The sequence below is a fragment of the Sus scrofa genome, chromosome 18 (assembly GCF_054392235.1).
Source record: "Sus scrofa isolate SSC_HxYL_T2T_F1_AM1 chromosome 18, Sscrofa_HxYL_maternal_Yorkshire_Landrace_v2.0, whole genome shotgun sequence".
In the NCBI taxonomy this organism is placed as follows: domain Eukaryota; kingdom Metazoa; phylum Chordata; class Mammalia; order Artiodactyla; family Suidae; genus Sus; species Sus scrofa.
Genome location: NC_139400.1, coordinates 19,833,939 through 19,848,092, shown reverse-complemented (window position 1 = coordinate 19,848,092; position 14,154 = coordinate 19,833,939). Strand labels below are relative to the sequence as shown.

Here is a 14,154-nt window from a genome sequence, read left to right as displayed (position 1 = left end):
AATTTTTGTTTCTCAGCTGTCTAGTTGCACAGACACACCAGATCCCTTTACCTGGGTTCATCTCCCGGTAGCTGCCGACGCCGTAGGCATCTACAATGTTCTGGAAACCAGCTGTGAATTTATTAGTCCTGTTAAATGTGGGAGGAGCTGTTTTAGATTGCACTGCTGTCATGATGGGGACCATGGAGGAACCACTCAGTTCCTGCAAGAAGAACATATAAGAAAAACGTAAGCAAGAGAGCCTTGGGCTGGATGGTGGCACAAGTAACACAGTCCAGCTCCTGCCATCACTTACTGGGGGCACTTGGGACAATTTCTTGACCTCTGTGAGACTCAGGATCTCCTCTGTAAAATTAGTACTTCCTGCAGTATAGCATGGGGAACTATATCAAGTCACTGATGATGGAGCGTGATAATGTGAGAAAAAAGAATGTATCTATGTGTGTGTGACTGGGTCACTTGGCTGTACAGTAGAAAACTGACACAACACTATAAACCAGCTGTAATCGAAAAAAACAAAAGTCATTAAAACTTAAAAAAAATAAATAAAATCAGTGCTTATCTCATTTACCTTATAGAAGCATCGTCAAGAGAGCCGAGTTCCTCCTGATCCTCTGGCAATTTCTATTCTACTCCTGCGAATGCTTATGTTCTGCCCAGTTCTGAGCCCTTGACTCATCCCTTCTTTCTACCCACTCTCTTAAGAGTTCACTCGCTTTCCTAATTTCATTCCTATAGTCCAAACGGCCCTGACCCTCTCCCAAATTCCACTTCCTTTTCAGTTGCCTGCTTAGGCTTTCAAACGCTCATGTCTCAGCACGCCCACAAAATCCAGGAGCCCAACACGGAACTCATCAACGTGCCCCAAAGCGGGTCCTCCCTTGACCTCTCAGCAATCTCCAAGCTCCAGATTCCAGAAAGTTTATAGAGTCATGAGACACGTCCCTTCTCTTGATGCAACCAATTGCCAAATCTTGCTCCGTGTCCCCTTCAAGTCCCTCCTCCTCCCAGCCCCCAGCCCCCAGCCCTCTCCCGAGCCTCACCCTCTGACTCTAGTCTCTTTCCCTTCCCTGCAGTGTACACCCCAGGCTGTGTGATCCTACTTTTTTTTTTTTTTTTTTTTGTCTTTTTGCCATTTCTTGAGCCACTCCCGCAGCATATGGAGGTTCCTAGGCTAGGGGTCGAATCGGAGCTGTAGCCCCCGGCAGCCACAGCAATGCAGGATCCGAGCTGCGTCTGCAACCCACACCACAGCTCACAGCAACACCAGATCCTCAACCCACTGAGCAAGGCCAGGGATTGAACCCGCAACCTCATGGTTCCTAGTCAGATTCATTAACCACTGTGCCACGACAGGAACTCTGATCCTTCTTTTAATAAAACATAACAAACAAAAAGCACTACTTGTGTCATGTTACCCTCCTACTAAAAGCTCTTCAAAGGCTTTCTGTTACCTAAAGAATGAAATCAAAACGCTTTAGTCTTTTTTTTCCCCCAAACAATGGTTATTTAAAAAAAAAAAAAAGGATTAAAGTGTAGTTGACTTACAAGGTTGAGTCATTTTCTCCTGTATGTCCATCAAAGTGGCCCAGTCATACATACATATACATTTTTTTCTCCTATTATCGTCCATCGGGTTCTGTCACAAGTGATTGGATACAGTTCCCGGTGCTGCACAGCAGGAGCTCATTGCTCATCCATTCTAAATGCAATGGTTTGCATCTACTCACCCCAAACTCCCCGTCCACCCCGCTCCCTCCCCGTCCCTCTGGCAACCACAGGTGTGTTCTCCAGGCCTATGAGTCTGCTTCTGCTCTAAAATACGGCACAAACGAGCCTATCTACTGAATGAAAACCCTTTAGTCTTATCACCGTGTGTAATCCTCTCTTCACACCTTCACCCCCACTTCTCCACGGAAACCAGCCCGCGCTCCGCAGGAGCCTCGCTCTTCTTCACTCACCCAACAAGCATGCACAGCTCTGAAGCCCGGCACCCGGGAACGTGCTGGTCACTTCAAACTCCAACAGCGCTCACCCCCCACACACTTGGTGCGACTTCGTGCTCATCAATCCTCCTGACAGCTCGATGACATAGGTATCACCACAAACCTCACTTTACAGATGAGGAAACTAAGGGACAGAGAGACTAACGAACTCCCCCGAGGTCACACAGCAAGTAGAGCAGATGCTCACTCGGTGTTTATGCACCTGTTTGTATGTGTGACTGTGATCTCCCTGAGGGCAAGCGCTGTGTCCGCTTTTTTTTTTTTTTTCCTTTTCCTTTCCTTTTTTTTTTTTTTTCTCTCTGTACCCATGGCATATGGAAGCTCCCAGCAGGGATCAAACCTGAGCCACAGCAGTGACAACACTGGATCCTTAAGCTGCTAGGCCACCAGGGAACTCCCCCTCCTTTTTTAAAAAAACATGCCCACAAGGAGCTGGCATGGAGATTTTTGTGTTTGTTTTTGCTTATTGGTGATGCTCACAGAGATAGCCATCCCCTTCCTCTTGTCATCACTTACCCACACGTCCTCTGATCCTATGGGGGAAAAGACTTTCATTATCTCAGAGAACTGAAGATACCGTAGCAACCGTCCTAAGTAGCCCTGTAAGAGTTTGATTCCTTCGTGATGACAGGATGACACTGCTGGGCTCAGACCCCTGCGTAGGACAGCATCTCCCTGCCAGCCCTGCTGTCTTCCCCACACAGCTGTCAAGTCTTTCTAAAATGCACACTGGGTCGTGTCACCCCTGCTTGGGATGATACACCACTTATAAATAGTCTGTCAGGACCTGCCCTGCAGCCTCTCCCCAATCTTGTTCCAAGCCTTTAAACGTGCCACAGCTGGCGTTCCCACCATGGCTCAGTGGTTAATGCATCCATGAGGACACAAGTTGGATCCCTAGCCTCGCTCAGTGGGTTAAGGATCTGGCGTTGCCAAGAGCCGTGGTGTAGGTCGCAGTCATGGCTCAGAGCCCGAGTTGCTGCGGCTGTGGTGTAGGCCAACGGCTACAGCTGTGATTCGTCTCCTAGCCTGGGAGCCTCCATATGCCGCGAGTATGGCCCTAAAAAGCAAAACAAATAAAATAAAGAAATAACCTTGCCACAGCCTCCCCCAGCCGCTGGTCTCCGGGTGGATGGGTACCACGTGCCCCCACCCCCACCTCTCTCCACCTGCTCCCTGACCACCCAGCTACTGCTCAGCTCGAGCATCCCTCTAGGAAAGCAGCCTGTCTTTCCCAGTCTGGGTGAATGCTCTGTCTACATGCCCCACCACGGCGGTTGTTAGACCACACTATGGGAACATTCAAATCCTGCCTCCAGGCTACTGGACGGGGTCAAGTTTCTTCGACTCTTGGTGCCTCCGTTTACAAAGGCGTCTGTGCAAAGAGCTTAAAGACAGTTCCTCTCTCCTAGCCCCAGCCCACCTCCAAGCCCTTCCCTGCAGATCCTGCAGCCCCAAAGCTCTTCCACCCGCCTTGCCTCGATTGTCCCATGACATTAGGCAAGGCTGCTCCACTGGCTCCTGCTCAGAGGGGCCTGCCTCTCTGGTGTTATAAAGACCTAAAGCCTCAGGGCCCCAAAGGCCGAGCCAGGAGTTCCTCTGCTTCCACCACATACACCACCTCCTAGCAGGACAGGCTCCCTACTCAGCTCGTCGTCCCATCAGCCAGACCAACAAACAGCACGCTGCCTCCCCTTCAGCCTGAGTCTCGCCTCCCCGTCACCCCAGAAAATCATTCAGACAAGCTAACCACCTCCTCCAATCACCACGTGGCCCTGAGTGACGTGTGGCATTCTCCCCTGGGCTGAGTATATGCGACTAATACACTGTGGCCCAAATATCTCTCCAGTGTCAGCTGTCATGTGTTTGGCCACCTTGTGCTATTTAGGGCAAAAGTTCCCTTCTTCACCAAGGAAGTGAAAAGGGGATCAGACAGGCCCCCCATGTTCCCCGCCAACCATCCCCCCCCATCCTTTACCTGCCCCCTGCTTTACTTCCTGCCCACCGAGCATCACTGCCTGAAATCACGTGACTTAGGGACACTCTTGCTATCTCTCTCCCTTTCTAAAAGGTCTGTCAGAACAGGGTCCTGTTCTGCCAGCACAGCCCTAGGTCAGTTCCTGGAGCACAGCCAACACAGAGAGAGATGAATCAAGAGCGCAGTGAGCTACATAAGGTGCAGGATGCTCGGGGCAGCGGCAGACTCTCAGGAAGCAATCCCCTCCCTGCCTTCTGGCTGTTACTGCAAGTGCCTGGTTATCTCTCTTTCCAGCTAGACTGAGACCTTCGCGAGGTCAAGGGTGGCATCTACAGGCCTGACTGGAGTGACGGCACATCAGTGCCCAAAACCAAAGAAAGGTGCTCATCGAATGCTGAGAAGAACAGGTGTGTCTGACGTGTGCCCTCGTGCTGGGTAAGGACCAGCGATAAAGGAGACAATCCTACTGGGTGACGTTCACGTGACTTTGGAGATGGCCGACCTGCGTGCCGGGCAGAGGGGGTGGTCCGTCTGGACGTGACTGTGCCCCCCGCCCCGCTGCCCCCGCCACGCACCATGCCTTGCTCCAGTGCCCTCTTGATGCGCACGGCGTCGGCCACAGGGAACCAGATCTCGGCGATGATGCACTGCTGGGTGACGTCGATGTTGCACAGGTTCAGGGTGTGGTAGACGGCCTTCATCTTCTGCACTTTCGTGGCCCAGGTGTGCCAGCTGGCAGCCGCTTCTTGCAGGAGGCGCTGACGGTGAGACTCTGTCTGCGTGATGACCTGGGCCAAAGACAGCACACCACAAGAGGGGACCCTCCTGGAGGTGCCCGACAGTGGGGCCAAATGGAGGCACCTCAGCCAGAGAGGCTTCCTCTGCTCCTGGCTCCCTCCTCTGGCCCGTAGCGCTCATCTGGCCTTTAACTCTCATGAGCCACTGATCTCCCTGCTAGAGGTTAAAACCCACAGGCAAGGATGCTGCCTTTTCTTCAAAATTCCTTAGAGTGTGACTGTGATGTGTTAATTGTGTTCCCTCCAAAGAATGTGGAAGTCCTAAGCCGGGTAACTGTGAATGTCATCCTATTTGGAAACAGGGTCTCTGCAGATGTCATCAAGTTAAAATGATGTCACACTGGAGTAGGGTGGGCGCTAATTCAGCATGACTAACATTTTTATAAGAAATGTGGGAGTTCTTGTTGTGGCTCAGCAGTTAACAAACCCGACAAGGATCCATGAGGACACAGGTTCGATCCTCGGCCTTGCTCAGTGGGTTAAGAATCTGGTGTTGCTGTGAACAGTGGTGTAGGTTGGAGATGTGGCTTGGATCTGGCATTGCTGTGCCTGTGGTATAGGCTGGCGGCTGTAGCTCTGATTTTACCCTTAGACTGGAAACCTCCAAGTGCCTTGGGTGTGGCCCTAAAAAGCCAAAAAGAAAGAAAGAGAGAAAGACAGGAAGGAAGGAAGGAAGAAATAAGGAAAGAAATGCGGGCATCCAGGCACACCAGGACATGGAAACACTCTGGAACAGAGGCAGAGACTGGTGTGATGCAACTTCAAACCAAGCAGCACCAAAGATTGCTGACAGCCACCAGAGGTTAGGGAGATGGCTTAGTCTACTCGGGCTCCTACTAGATACCACAGACTGAGTGGCTTATAAACAGCAAAAATTCTCACAGTTCTGGAAGCTGAGTCTGAGATCAGGATGCCAGCACGGCTGGGCCAAGGCCCTCTTCTGGGTTGCAGACCTCAAATCCTAACCTCACATACCAGAAGGGGCAAGCAAGCCCACTGGGGTCTTTTTCTTTCTTTCTTTCTGTCTGTCTTTCTGTCTTTTTTTTTTTTTTTTTTTTTTTTTTTTTTTTTGCTTTTTAGGGCCGCACCCACAGCATATGGAAGTCCCCAGCTTAGGGGGTGAATCAGAGCTGCAGCCACCGGCCTACACCACAGCCACAGCAACACAGGATCCAATTCGTGTCTGTGACCTACACCATAGCTCCTGGCAATGCTGGATCCTTAACCCACTGAGCAAGGTCAGGCCAGGGATCCAATCCGCGTCCTTTTGGGTACTAGTTGGGTTGGCTACTGCTGAGCTACAACAATGGGAACTCCTCTGGGGTCTTTTTCATTAGGTCACTAGTTCCACCCATAAGGATTCTGCCCTCATGACCTAATCCCACCCCAAAGGCCCCATCTCCTAACAGCACCACCTTTGTCATGAGGTTTTCAACAGATGAATCTGGAGGGGACACAAACACTGAAAGCATCATGGAACAAGCCAGGGAGGGTCCTGTCCTACTGCCTTCCGAGGAAGTCTGGCTCTGCTTATGCCCTGGTTTCAGACTTTTTGGCTCAGACTGTGAGAGAATACATTTCTGTTGTTTTGAGCCACACAGTTTGGGGTAATTTGTTACAGAAGCCCTAGGAAACTGATACACCTCTCAAAATGCCTTACATACATAACCCCTCCTATAAATGAGAAATAAATTAATGAATGAAGGCGTGAATAGGCGATTTGGCCCACATGGGATCCATTTCATCGAATTAGTCTTTGTTTTGATGATACAATAGCGTAACTCATGTCAGTAACTTTTACCCTCGGCTACCCAAGTCATCTGAAACACAATGGAAGCCTAGCATCACTTGGAGTTCCCGTAGTGGCCCAATGGGTTACGAATCTGACTGCGGTGGCTCAGGTCACTGCAGAGGCACGGGTTCGATCCCCGCCCCAGCACAGTGGGTTAAAGGTGTGGTTGCAGCTGTGGCTCAGATTTAAGTTCCCCTCGGCCTGGGGAACTTGTTCCATGTGCCATGGGTGCAGCCATAAAATTAAAAAAAAATAAGTTTTAGTATCACTTCCATTCTCTTCATGAAGTTTTCATAAAATCTAGTGGAGTCTTTGGGGAAAAGGACTTCAAGGGTAATTGCTTCAGGGAACCACAGTGTCCTTGACAAGTGGCAAAGAGGGAAGAGGATCGAAGAAAGTAAACATGACCTTTTCTAGAAAGAGAAAGAAAGGTGTTTGTCAGCCTAAGAGTTTTGAAACACACCCACACTGAGGAGCTAGAACTGTGCTGATCAATACAGCAGCGCACTCAATAAAAATAAAAATCCAGTTCTTCGGAGTTTCTGCTATGGTTGAATGGAATCAGCGGCATCTCTGCAGCGCCAGGACACGGGTTCAATCCCGAGCCCCGCACAGTGTGTTAAAGGATCCAGGGCTGTCGCAGCCGCAGTGCACCTCGCAACCTCGGCTCAGATCTAATCCCTGGCCTGGGAACTCCATGTGCCGTGGGGTGGCCAAAAAATAATAATAATAAAATAACAATAATAATAATACAGCCACGTTTCAAGGGCTCAGTGGTCACATGTGCCTCCTGGCTATGGCCCTAGACTTGCAGATGATATAACATTTCCGCCACCACAGAAAGTTCTATGGGACAGGGCTGATCTAAAACACACAACTCAATTGCAGGCTCGGCTGCTTTTAGGGATTACTTGCAAATCTATTGAAGACTAAGCTTCAATAAGCTTATTCAGAAAGACGGTGTTCAGGACCATCCAAAGTGATGACAGATTTGACAAGAGGATATGAATTGGGGGCGTGTTCACATGTGACACTAGACTCGCTGTCTTGAGAGAATTTACTGGTTGGCAGATACAACTGGGCAATTCAGTGGAAAAAGATCAGCAAGACTGGCTGCCCGACTTAACTGGCTAGTTAGTTCTATCCCATATGCAGCCCAAGCCAGTCTGGCAGTAAAAGGCTCCATTGATGAGGCTCGGGTGGGCACCAGAAGTGCTGGTCAGGGCTGTGGTTTATCCCAAGCCCAGGCAAAGCTTCCCTGACACGTAGCATCATCGTGGGAAGCTCACAGAACACCGTCTCCTAATTAGGAAGAGCACAGCAAACATTCCAGCCCGGCTTGGAGCAAGGCCCTGGGAGACAGGACTTAGAAGGAAATACAGACAGAGCCCATCGGCAGCCCCGCTCGGGCCCCTCTCTCCAATGCCTCACTCACAGTGATTAAATCTTCCAGCCTCGTGTTGACACCAGCCAGCATCTCTCTGCGCTCCGCTGCGGGCTCCGGGCAGGGGTATGTGGTGGCTCGAAACCTGTGTTTCAAACATGGCAAAGGACACACGTGGGTCATTGCTGAGAAGCATTTTGCACATCCTATTCCATGAAGCTATCACTTGCTGACTTTGGTTAGAAAGCCACCTTCTCCTGGAACAAATGTCTACTGGGCAGTCAGAACAGGAGTCCCGGAAACAAGTTTTCCCCCACACGCTGCTCCTACGATTTGAATTAAAGCTGTGGTTCGGGAGTTCCCATCATGGCTCAGCAGAAACAAACCCGACTAGTATCCATGAGGATGCAGGTTCGATTCCTGGCCTTGCTCAGTGGGTTAATGATCCGGTGCTGCCATGAGCTGTGGTGTAGGTTGCAGGCTCGGATCCTGCATTGCTGTGGCTGTGGTGTAGGTTGGCCGCTGTAGCTCTGATTTGACCCCCAGCCTGGGAACCTCCATTTGCCTTGGGTGTGGCCCTAAACACACACACACACACACACACACACACACACACACACATCTATGGTTCTATTATACAAACGAACTTCATTCAAACCGTGTTATGTCAATAAAGCTACAAGCTTGAAGTGTCTCTTTGTCGCCCCAGAATTTATTAATGTCCAAATGTCTTCCTCAACTGCATTTCTGCTTCTAAGGGGCTGCATGTAAGATGATTCTGTAACATCAGAAAAAACTGAGCATTCGGTTTGCCCACTCTTTAGCAGCTGATAAAGGGGGTGAGAAGGAATAAATCGAAATGGCTAGAATATCTAGGCATTACCAGAAAATTTAGCTCATCCAGTCCTCTGTTCCTATGCCCATAGTTATTAAAAATCAGTTGCATTTTTCTTTTTCTTTTATTTATTTATTTATTTATTTATTTATTTATTTATTTATTTATTTATTTTTCTTTTTAGGGCCGTACTCTTGGCATATGGAAGCACCCAGGCTAGGGGTCTAATCGGAGCTGCAACTGCCAGCCTACATCCCAGCCACAGCAACACCGGATCCTTAACCCACTGAGCAAGGTCCAGGATGGACCCTACATCCTCATGGATAGTGGTCAGACCCATTAGCACTGAGCCACAATAGAAACTTCCAAACACCAGTTGTATTTTTAACACTATCTTGTCAAACGTAGGAAACTTATCCTAAAACCTCAAAGAAGCCCCACTCAAACCTCAAGCCTGCTGAGTACTGCACACCGCTGCCCTCATCCTGACCCAAACTGCTGATGAAAAGAGCCCTTAATATATAAGTCACTTACCTGGGAGTTCCCGTCATGGCTCAGTGGTTAAGGAATTCGCCTAGGAAGCATGAGGTTGTGGGTTTGATCCCTTTTCTCGCTCAGCAGGTTAAGGATCCGGCATTGCCGTGAGCTGTGGTGTAGGTCGCAGACGCGGCTCAGATCTGGCATTGCTGTGGCTCTGGCGTAGGCTGGTGGCTACACCTCCCATTAGACCCCAAGCCTGGGAACCTCCATATGCCACGGGTGCGGCCTTAGAGAAAGGCCAAAAAAACAGTCACTTACCCATCACAGATCTTCTTGATTTTCTGCCTGAGCTGCTCTCCTTGATAAAATATGATGAATATATTCTTTTTAATTTCTTCTCTCTGGCAAATCAGAGCAGTAAAACATGTATTTTTAGAAATCTCAAAATGTGTCTAAGTTTAAAATTGGGAAACTTCAACTTCTCTCAGTTGCTTCAAGTTCATAACATTATTAGGTGGAGGGCAGGGCCCCTGGGGAGGCTGACACAGCCTAAAAGCGACAGCCTCGCTCTTTGCTGCGCTGACTGGCTTACTTACAGTTGAGTCTTGTATTCAGCTCTACTCCCTGGACCGAAGAGATGTGTTAATCAACCGGAGAACATCCAGGACAGAGGGGCCAGGACATTGCAAGGCTTAAAATAAACACTGCTGACCTCGCTCACAATGTTTTATTTTTATTTTTTGTCTTTTCGCATTTTCTTGGGCCGCTCCCTCGGCATATGGAAGTTCCCAGGCTAGGGGTTGTCAGCCTACACCACAGCCACACCAACAGGGGATCCGAGCCGCATCTGCGACCTACACCACAGCGCAAGGCAACGCCGGATTCTTAACCCACTGAGCAAGGCCAGGGATCGAACCCGCAACCTCATGGCTCCTAGTCGGATTCATTAACCACTGCACCATGGCAGGAACTCCTTGCTCACCAATGTTAACTCATCTCCCTTTCAGGGATGAGTAGGTATTTGCTATTTAACAGAAATAGAGATGTTCCCATTGTGGCTCAGTGGATTAAGGACTCGACATGGTGTCTGAGGATGCAGGTTCGCTCCCCAGCCTCCCGCAGTGGATTAAGGATCGAGCATTGCTGTGAGCTGCGGCATACAGGTTGCTGATGTGGCTCTGATGCTGAGTTGCCATGGCTGAGGTACAGGCCAGAGGTTGCCCCTCCCATTCAACCCCTGGGCACAGAACATCCATACGCCACAGATGCAGCCCGAAAAAGGAAAAAACAAAAACAAAAAACAAAGCTAGAACCAGGTCTAATGTTTGACTGCTACACTCATTGTATAACCATAAGAACACAGATTAAATGTAATTTTACTTGTTTGTTTATTCATTTATTTATTTTTCTTTTTAGGGCCACACCTGAGGCACATGGAAGTTCCCAGGGTAGGGGTCTAATTGGAGCAGCAGCTGCTGGCCTACACCACAGCCACAGCAACTTGGGATCCAAGCTGTGTCTGCAACCTACACCACAGCTCACAGCAACACCAGATCCTTAACCCACTGACTGAAGCCAGGGATCCAACCTGCATCCTCATGGATACTAGTTGGGTCCACAACAGGAACTCCTAAATGTAATTTTAAAATCCATGTTTGGCATTCCCGTTGTGGCTTAGTGGTTAGTGAACCTGACTAGTATCCATGAGGATGTGGGTTCGATCCCTGGCCTTGCTCAGTGGGTTAAGGCTCCAGCATTACCATGAGCTGTGGTATAGGTCACAGGCATGGCTTGGGTCCTGCATTGCTGTGTCGTGGTTGTGGCCGGCAGCTGCAGCTCCAATTCGATCCCTAGCCTGGAGCCTCCGTATGCAGCAGGTGCTGCCCTAAAAAGACAAAAGACAATCAAATCAAATCAAATCAAATCCAAGTTTGACATTTCACAAGCAAGAGAGACTATGCATCTCACAAGTGTCTCTGAAAATGTTCAGCTTTTACTATAAGCAAAGCAATGTGCTTTACTTAGTTTGGGGCTAGGGGGTGAAGGTAAAATGATGAAGCCCATTTTGGTAAAATAACAAATCCACCATACTCGTGACATATCACTCAGGTATTAGGTATCACCGGGACCAGGTGAGACCCCACTGAAACGCCATCTGTCAGGACCCACTGAGGGTCATGAAAATGCCCACATCCTTTAAGCCAGCAATCCTATTTCCTTGAATTCATATCATGGAAATAGTTCAAGAGAAAATAAAAATCCACATGCATGAAGATGCTTATCCTACTCTCTAAATTCTGAAGAAATACTGGAAATAAAAAAGGGCCGAAAAATAGATCATGTCACATCAACTCAACGGGAATATTAGGCACCAACTGAACATAACGTCAAAACGAATCATCTCTCTGGCAGTTGCTCCTGGGAGCAGGGAAGGGGTATTTGAGGATTTGGGGAAATGCTTGCTTCACATTATTTCCAAAGGTTCCTACATCCGTGGAGCCCACCCTTAGTCCTTTTCTGAATCTCTCAGGTCTTCTTGTGTCTTGAGCCACCAGAAGAAGGAATCCATTCTGATCTCATGTTATCTGCTCACTGACCTCTGGGTTCCCTCAAGCTAAAGGCATCTTTTTCCAGGTGTTTACTTTATAAATACTCCCTCCGCCACCAGGACTATCTCACATCAAAACACAGGAAAAGTGATGATTCAGGACTTCCTGCCGTGGCTCAGTGGTAAGGAAACCAACTAGGATCCATGAGAATGAGGGTTCGATGCCTGGCTTCACTCAGTAAGTTCAGGATCTGGCGTTGCTGTGGCTGTGCTGCAGGCCGGCAACTACAGCTCCAATTCAGCCCCTAGCCTGGGAACTTCCATATACCTCGGGTGTGGCCCTCAAAAGACAAAAAAAAAAAAAAAAAAAAAAAGAAAGAAAAAGAAAAGTGATGATTCAACGTCAAAAAAAAATTTTTTTTTTTTGGCTGTTTCTATGGCATACAGAAGTTCTGGGGCCAGGGATCAAACCTGTGTCATATCAGTGACCTAAGCCACAGCAGTGTCAATGATCCAGCACTGTCTGCAGTGCCCTTGCTGCTGAGCGTGGGTTCAATCCCCTGCCCAGCACAGTGGGTTAAGGATCTGGTGTTGCTGCACCTGTGGCATAGGTTGCAGATGCAGCTCAGATTAGATTCCTGGCCTGGGAACTTCCATATGCCATGGGTGTAGCCCCCAAATTAAAAATCTTTTAAATAAAAAATTTAAAACTAATGTTCATAAAAGACACATCGTAATATAGGAGGAAATTCATACCATCTAAATTCAAGAGAAGACAAAAACACTATTCCCATGTTATTACTACAACCATATTAAATTATACCTGCCTGTGGCTATGGACTGAAAAAAAAGAGCACAAGAAAAAAATAAAAATAGGAGTTCCCATCATGGCTCAGCAGTTAAAAAACCTGACAAGTATCCATGAGGACTCGGGTTCGATCCCTGGCCTCGTTCAGTGAGTAAAGGATCCAGGTTACCATGAGCTGTGGCATAGGCCAGCAACTACAGCTCTGATTTGATCCCTAGCCTGGGAACCTCCATATGCTGTGGGTGCAGGCCTAAAAAAATATTAAATAAATAAATAAGTAAAAATATATGAAATGATTGGCCAACAGGAACCTGCCATCGCGAGAACTCTACTCAATAGTCTGTGATAATCTATGTGGGAAAAGAATCTGAAATGTGTGTACATGTCCAGCTGAATCACTTTGTTGTATAGCAGAAATTATCACAACCTTGTAAATAATTATGCCTCAAGGAAACTTCAGAAATTTGAATAAAAAATTTAAATAAAAAATAAAAATAAAGACATTAGAATGGTGAAGTTTCATGCTTTTTTTTCTTATTTTACGTTTGATTTTAACTATGAAGTTGTTTTCCATGAAATAAAACTCAAAATTACACTTTTCAGCCTCTGCTCTAGATAAGACTGACTCTTTTACAAATAAGCCAAGTCTCTTGGAATTAAAAAAGTAAGTGAATTTAACCAGGGAGTTCCCTGGTGGTCTAGTGGTTAGGACTTGGTGCCGGCAATTTTACCACTGCAGCCCGGGTGCAATCCATCAAGCTGCTGGATGCCTTGACCAAAAAAAAAGCAAAAGTAAGTGGATTTAAATACTAACCAGAAGGGTGGGGGAAGCAAACATCATGGAATTAACAGCAACAAGTGTGTGGCACTCAGCGAAGGGGACCCTCAAAATCTTTGTTAAGTGTGTGGTCCAATGACTACCAGCAACCAACAGCAAGCTTGTTAGACATGCAGACGCTTGGGCCCCTGAGCAGACCCACTGAATCAGAATCTACATTGTAGTGTGTTTGTTTTTTAGGGCCGCACTTGTGGCATATGGAAATTCCCAGGCGAGGGGTTGAATCGGAGCTGTAGCCACCTGCCTACACCGCAGCCAGAGCAACCTGGGATCTGAGCCGCACCTGCAACCTATACCACAGCTCACAGCAACGCCAGAGCTCCAACCCACTGAGTGAGGCCAGAGATCGAACCCTCGTTCGCATGGGTACTAGTCGGGTTCATTAACCACGGAGCCACGACGGGAATTCCCAGCATCTACATTTCACAAGATCTTATCTCCATGTACACACTGGAGCTTGGGGCGAACTGACCTAAATCAGTCCTTAGCGTTTGTGATGAAGACACAGCTGCCACCCCTCGGGACACTAGGACAGCAAAGTTCCTAGGAACTGGTGGGGTGCAGTGATTTGGAGGAACAAACACCTACGGGTGTTAACGAGGATCGGTCCTTGAATTGACTCTTTATCAGTATTTTTTTTAGGGAGGGGGTGGGGAGGAAAAAAGACAAGAAAGGAAAGAAAAAGCAA

General features: G+C 48.1%; 1 protein-coding gene across 14 annotated transcripts in view; it reads right to left on the bottom strand.

The window, feature by feature from the left end:
- The window catches only part of ATP6V0A4 (ATPase H+ transporting V0 subunit a4), a 110,171-nt gene that overhangs the window by 38,228 nt on the left and 57,789 nt on the right, over window positions 1-14,154 (bottom strand). For all 14 annotated transcript variants that reach the window (XR_014833659.1, XM_085005301.1, XM_085005302.1 and 11 more), the window contains 4 exons: window positions 9,591-9,673; window positions 8,009-8,102; window positions 4,560-4,772; window positions 52-202 (listed from right to left, as the gene is read on the bottom strand). Coding sequence is in view for 13 of the 14 variants with exons in the window: in XM_085005301.1 (XP_084861427.1) it covers window positions 52-202; window positions 4,560-4,772; window positions 8,009-8,102; window positions 9,591-9,673 (541 nt within the window). In the remaining variant the exon portion in view is untranslated. The remainder of the gene's footprint in view (window positions 1-51; window positions 203-4,559; window positions 4,773-8,008; window positions 8,103-9,590; window positions 9,674-14,154) is intronic.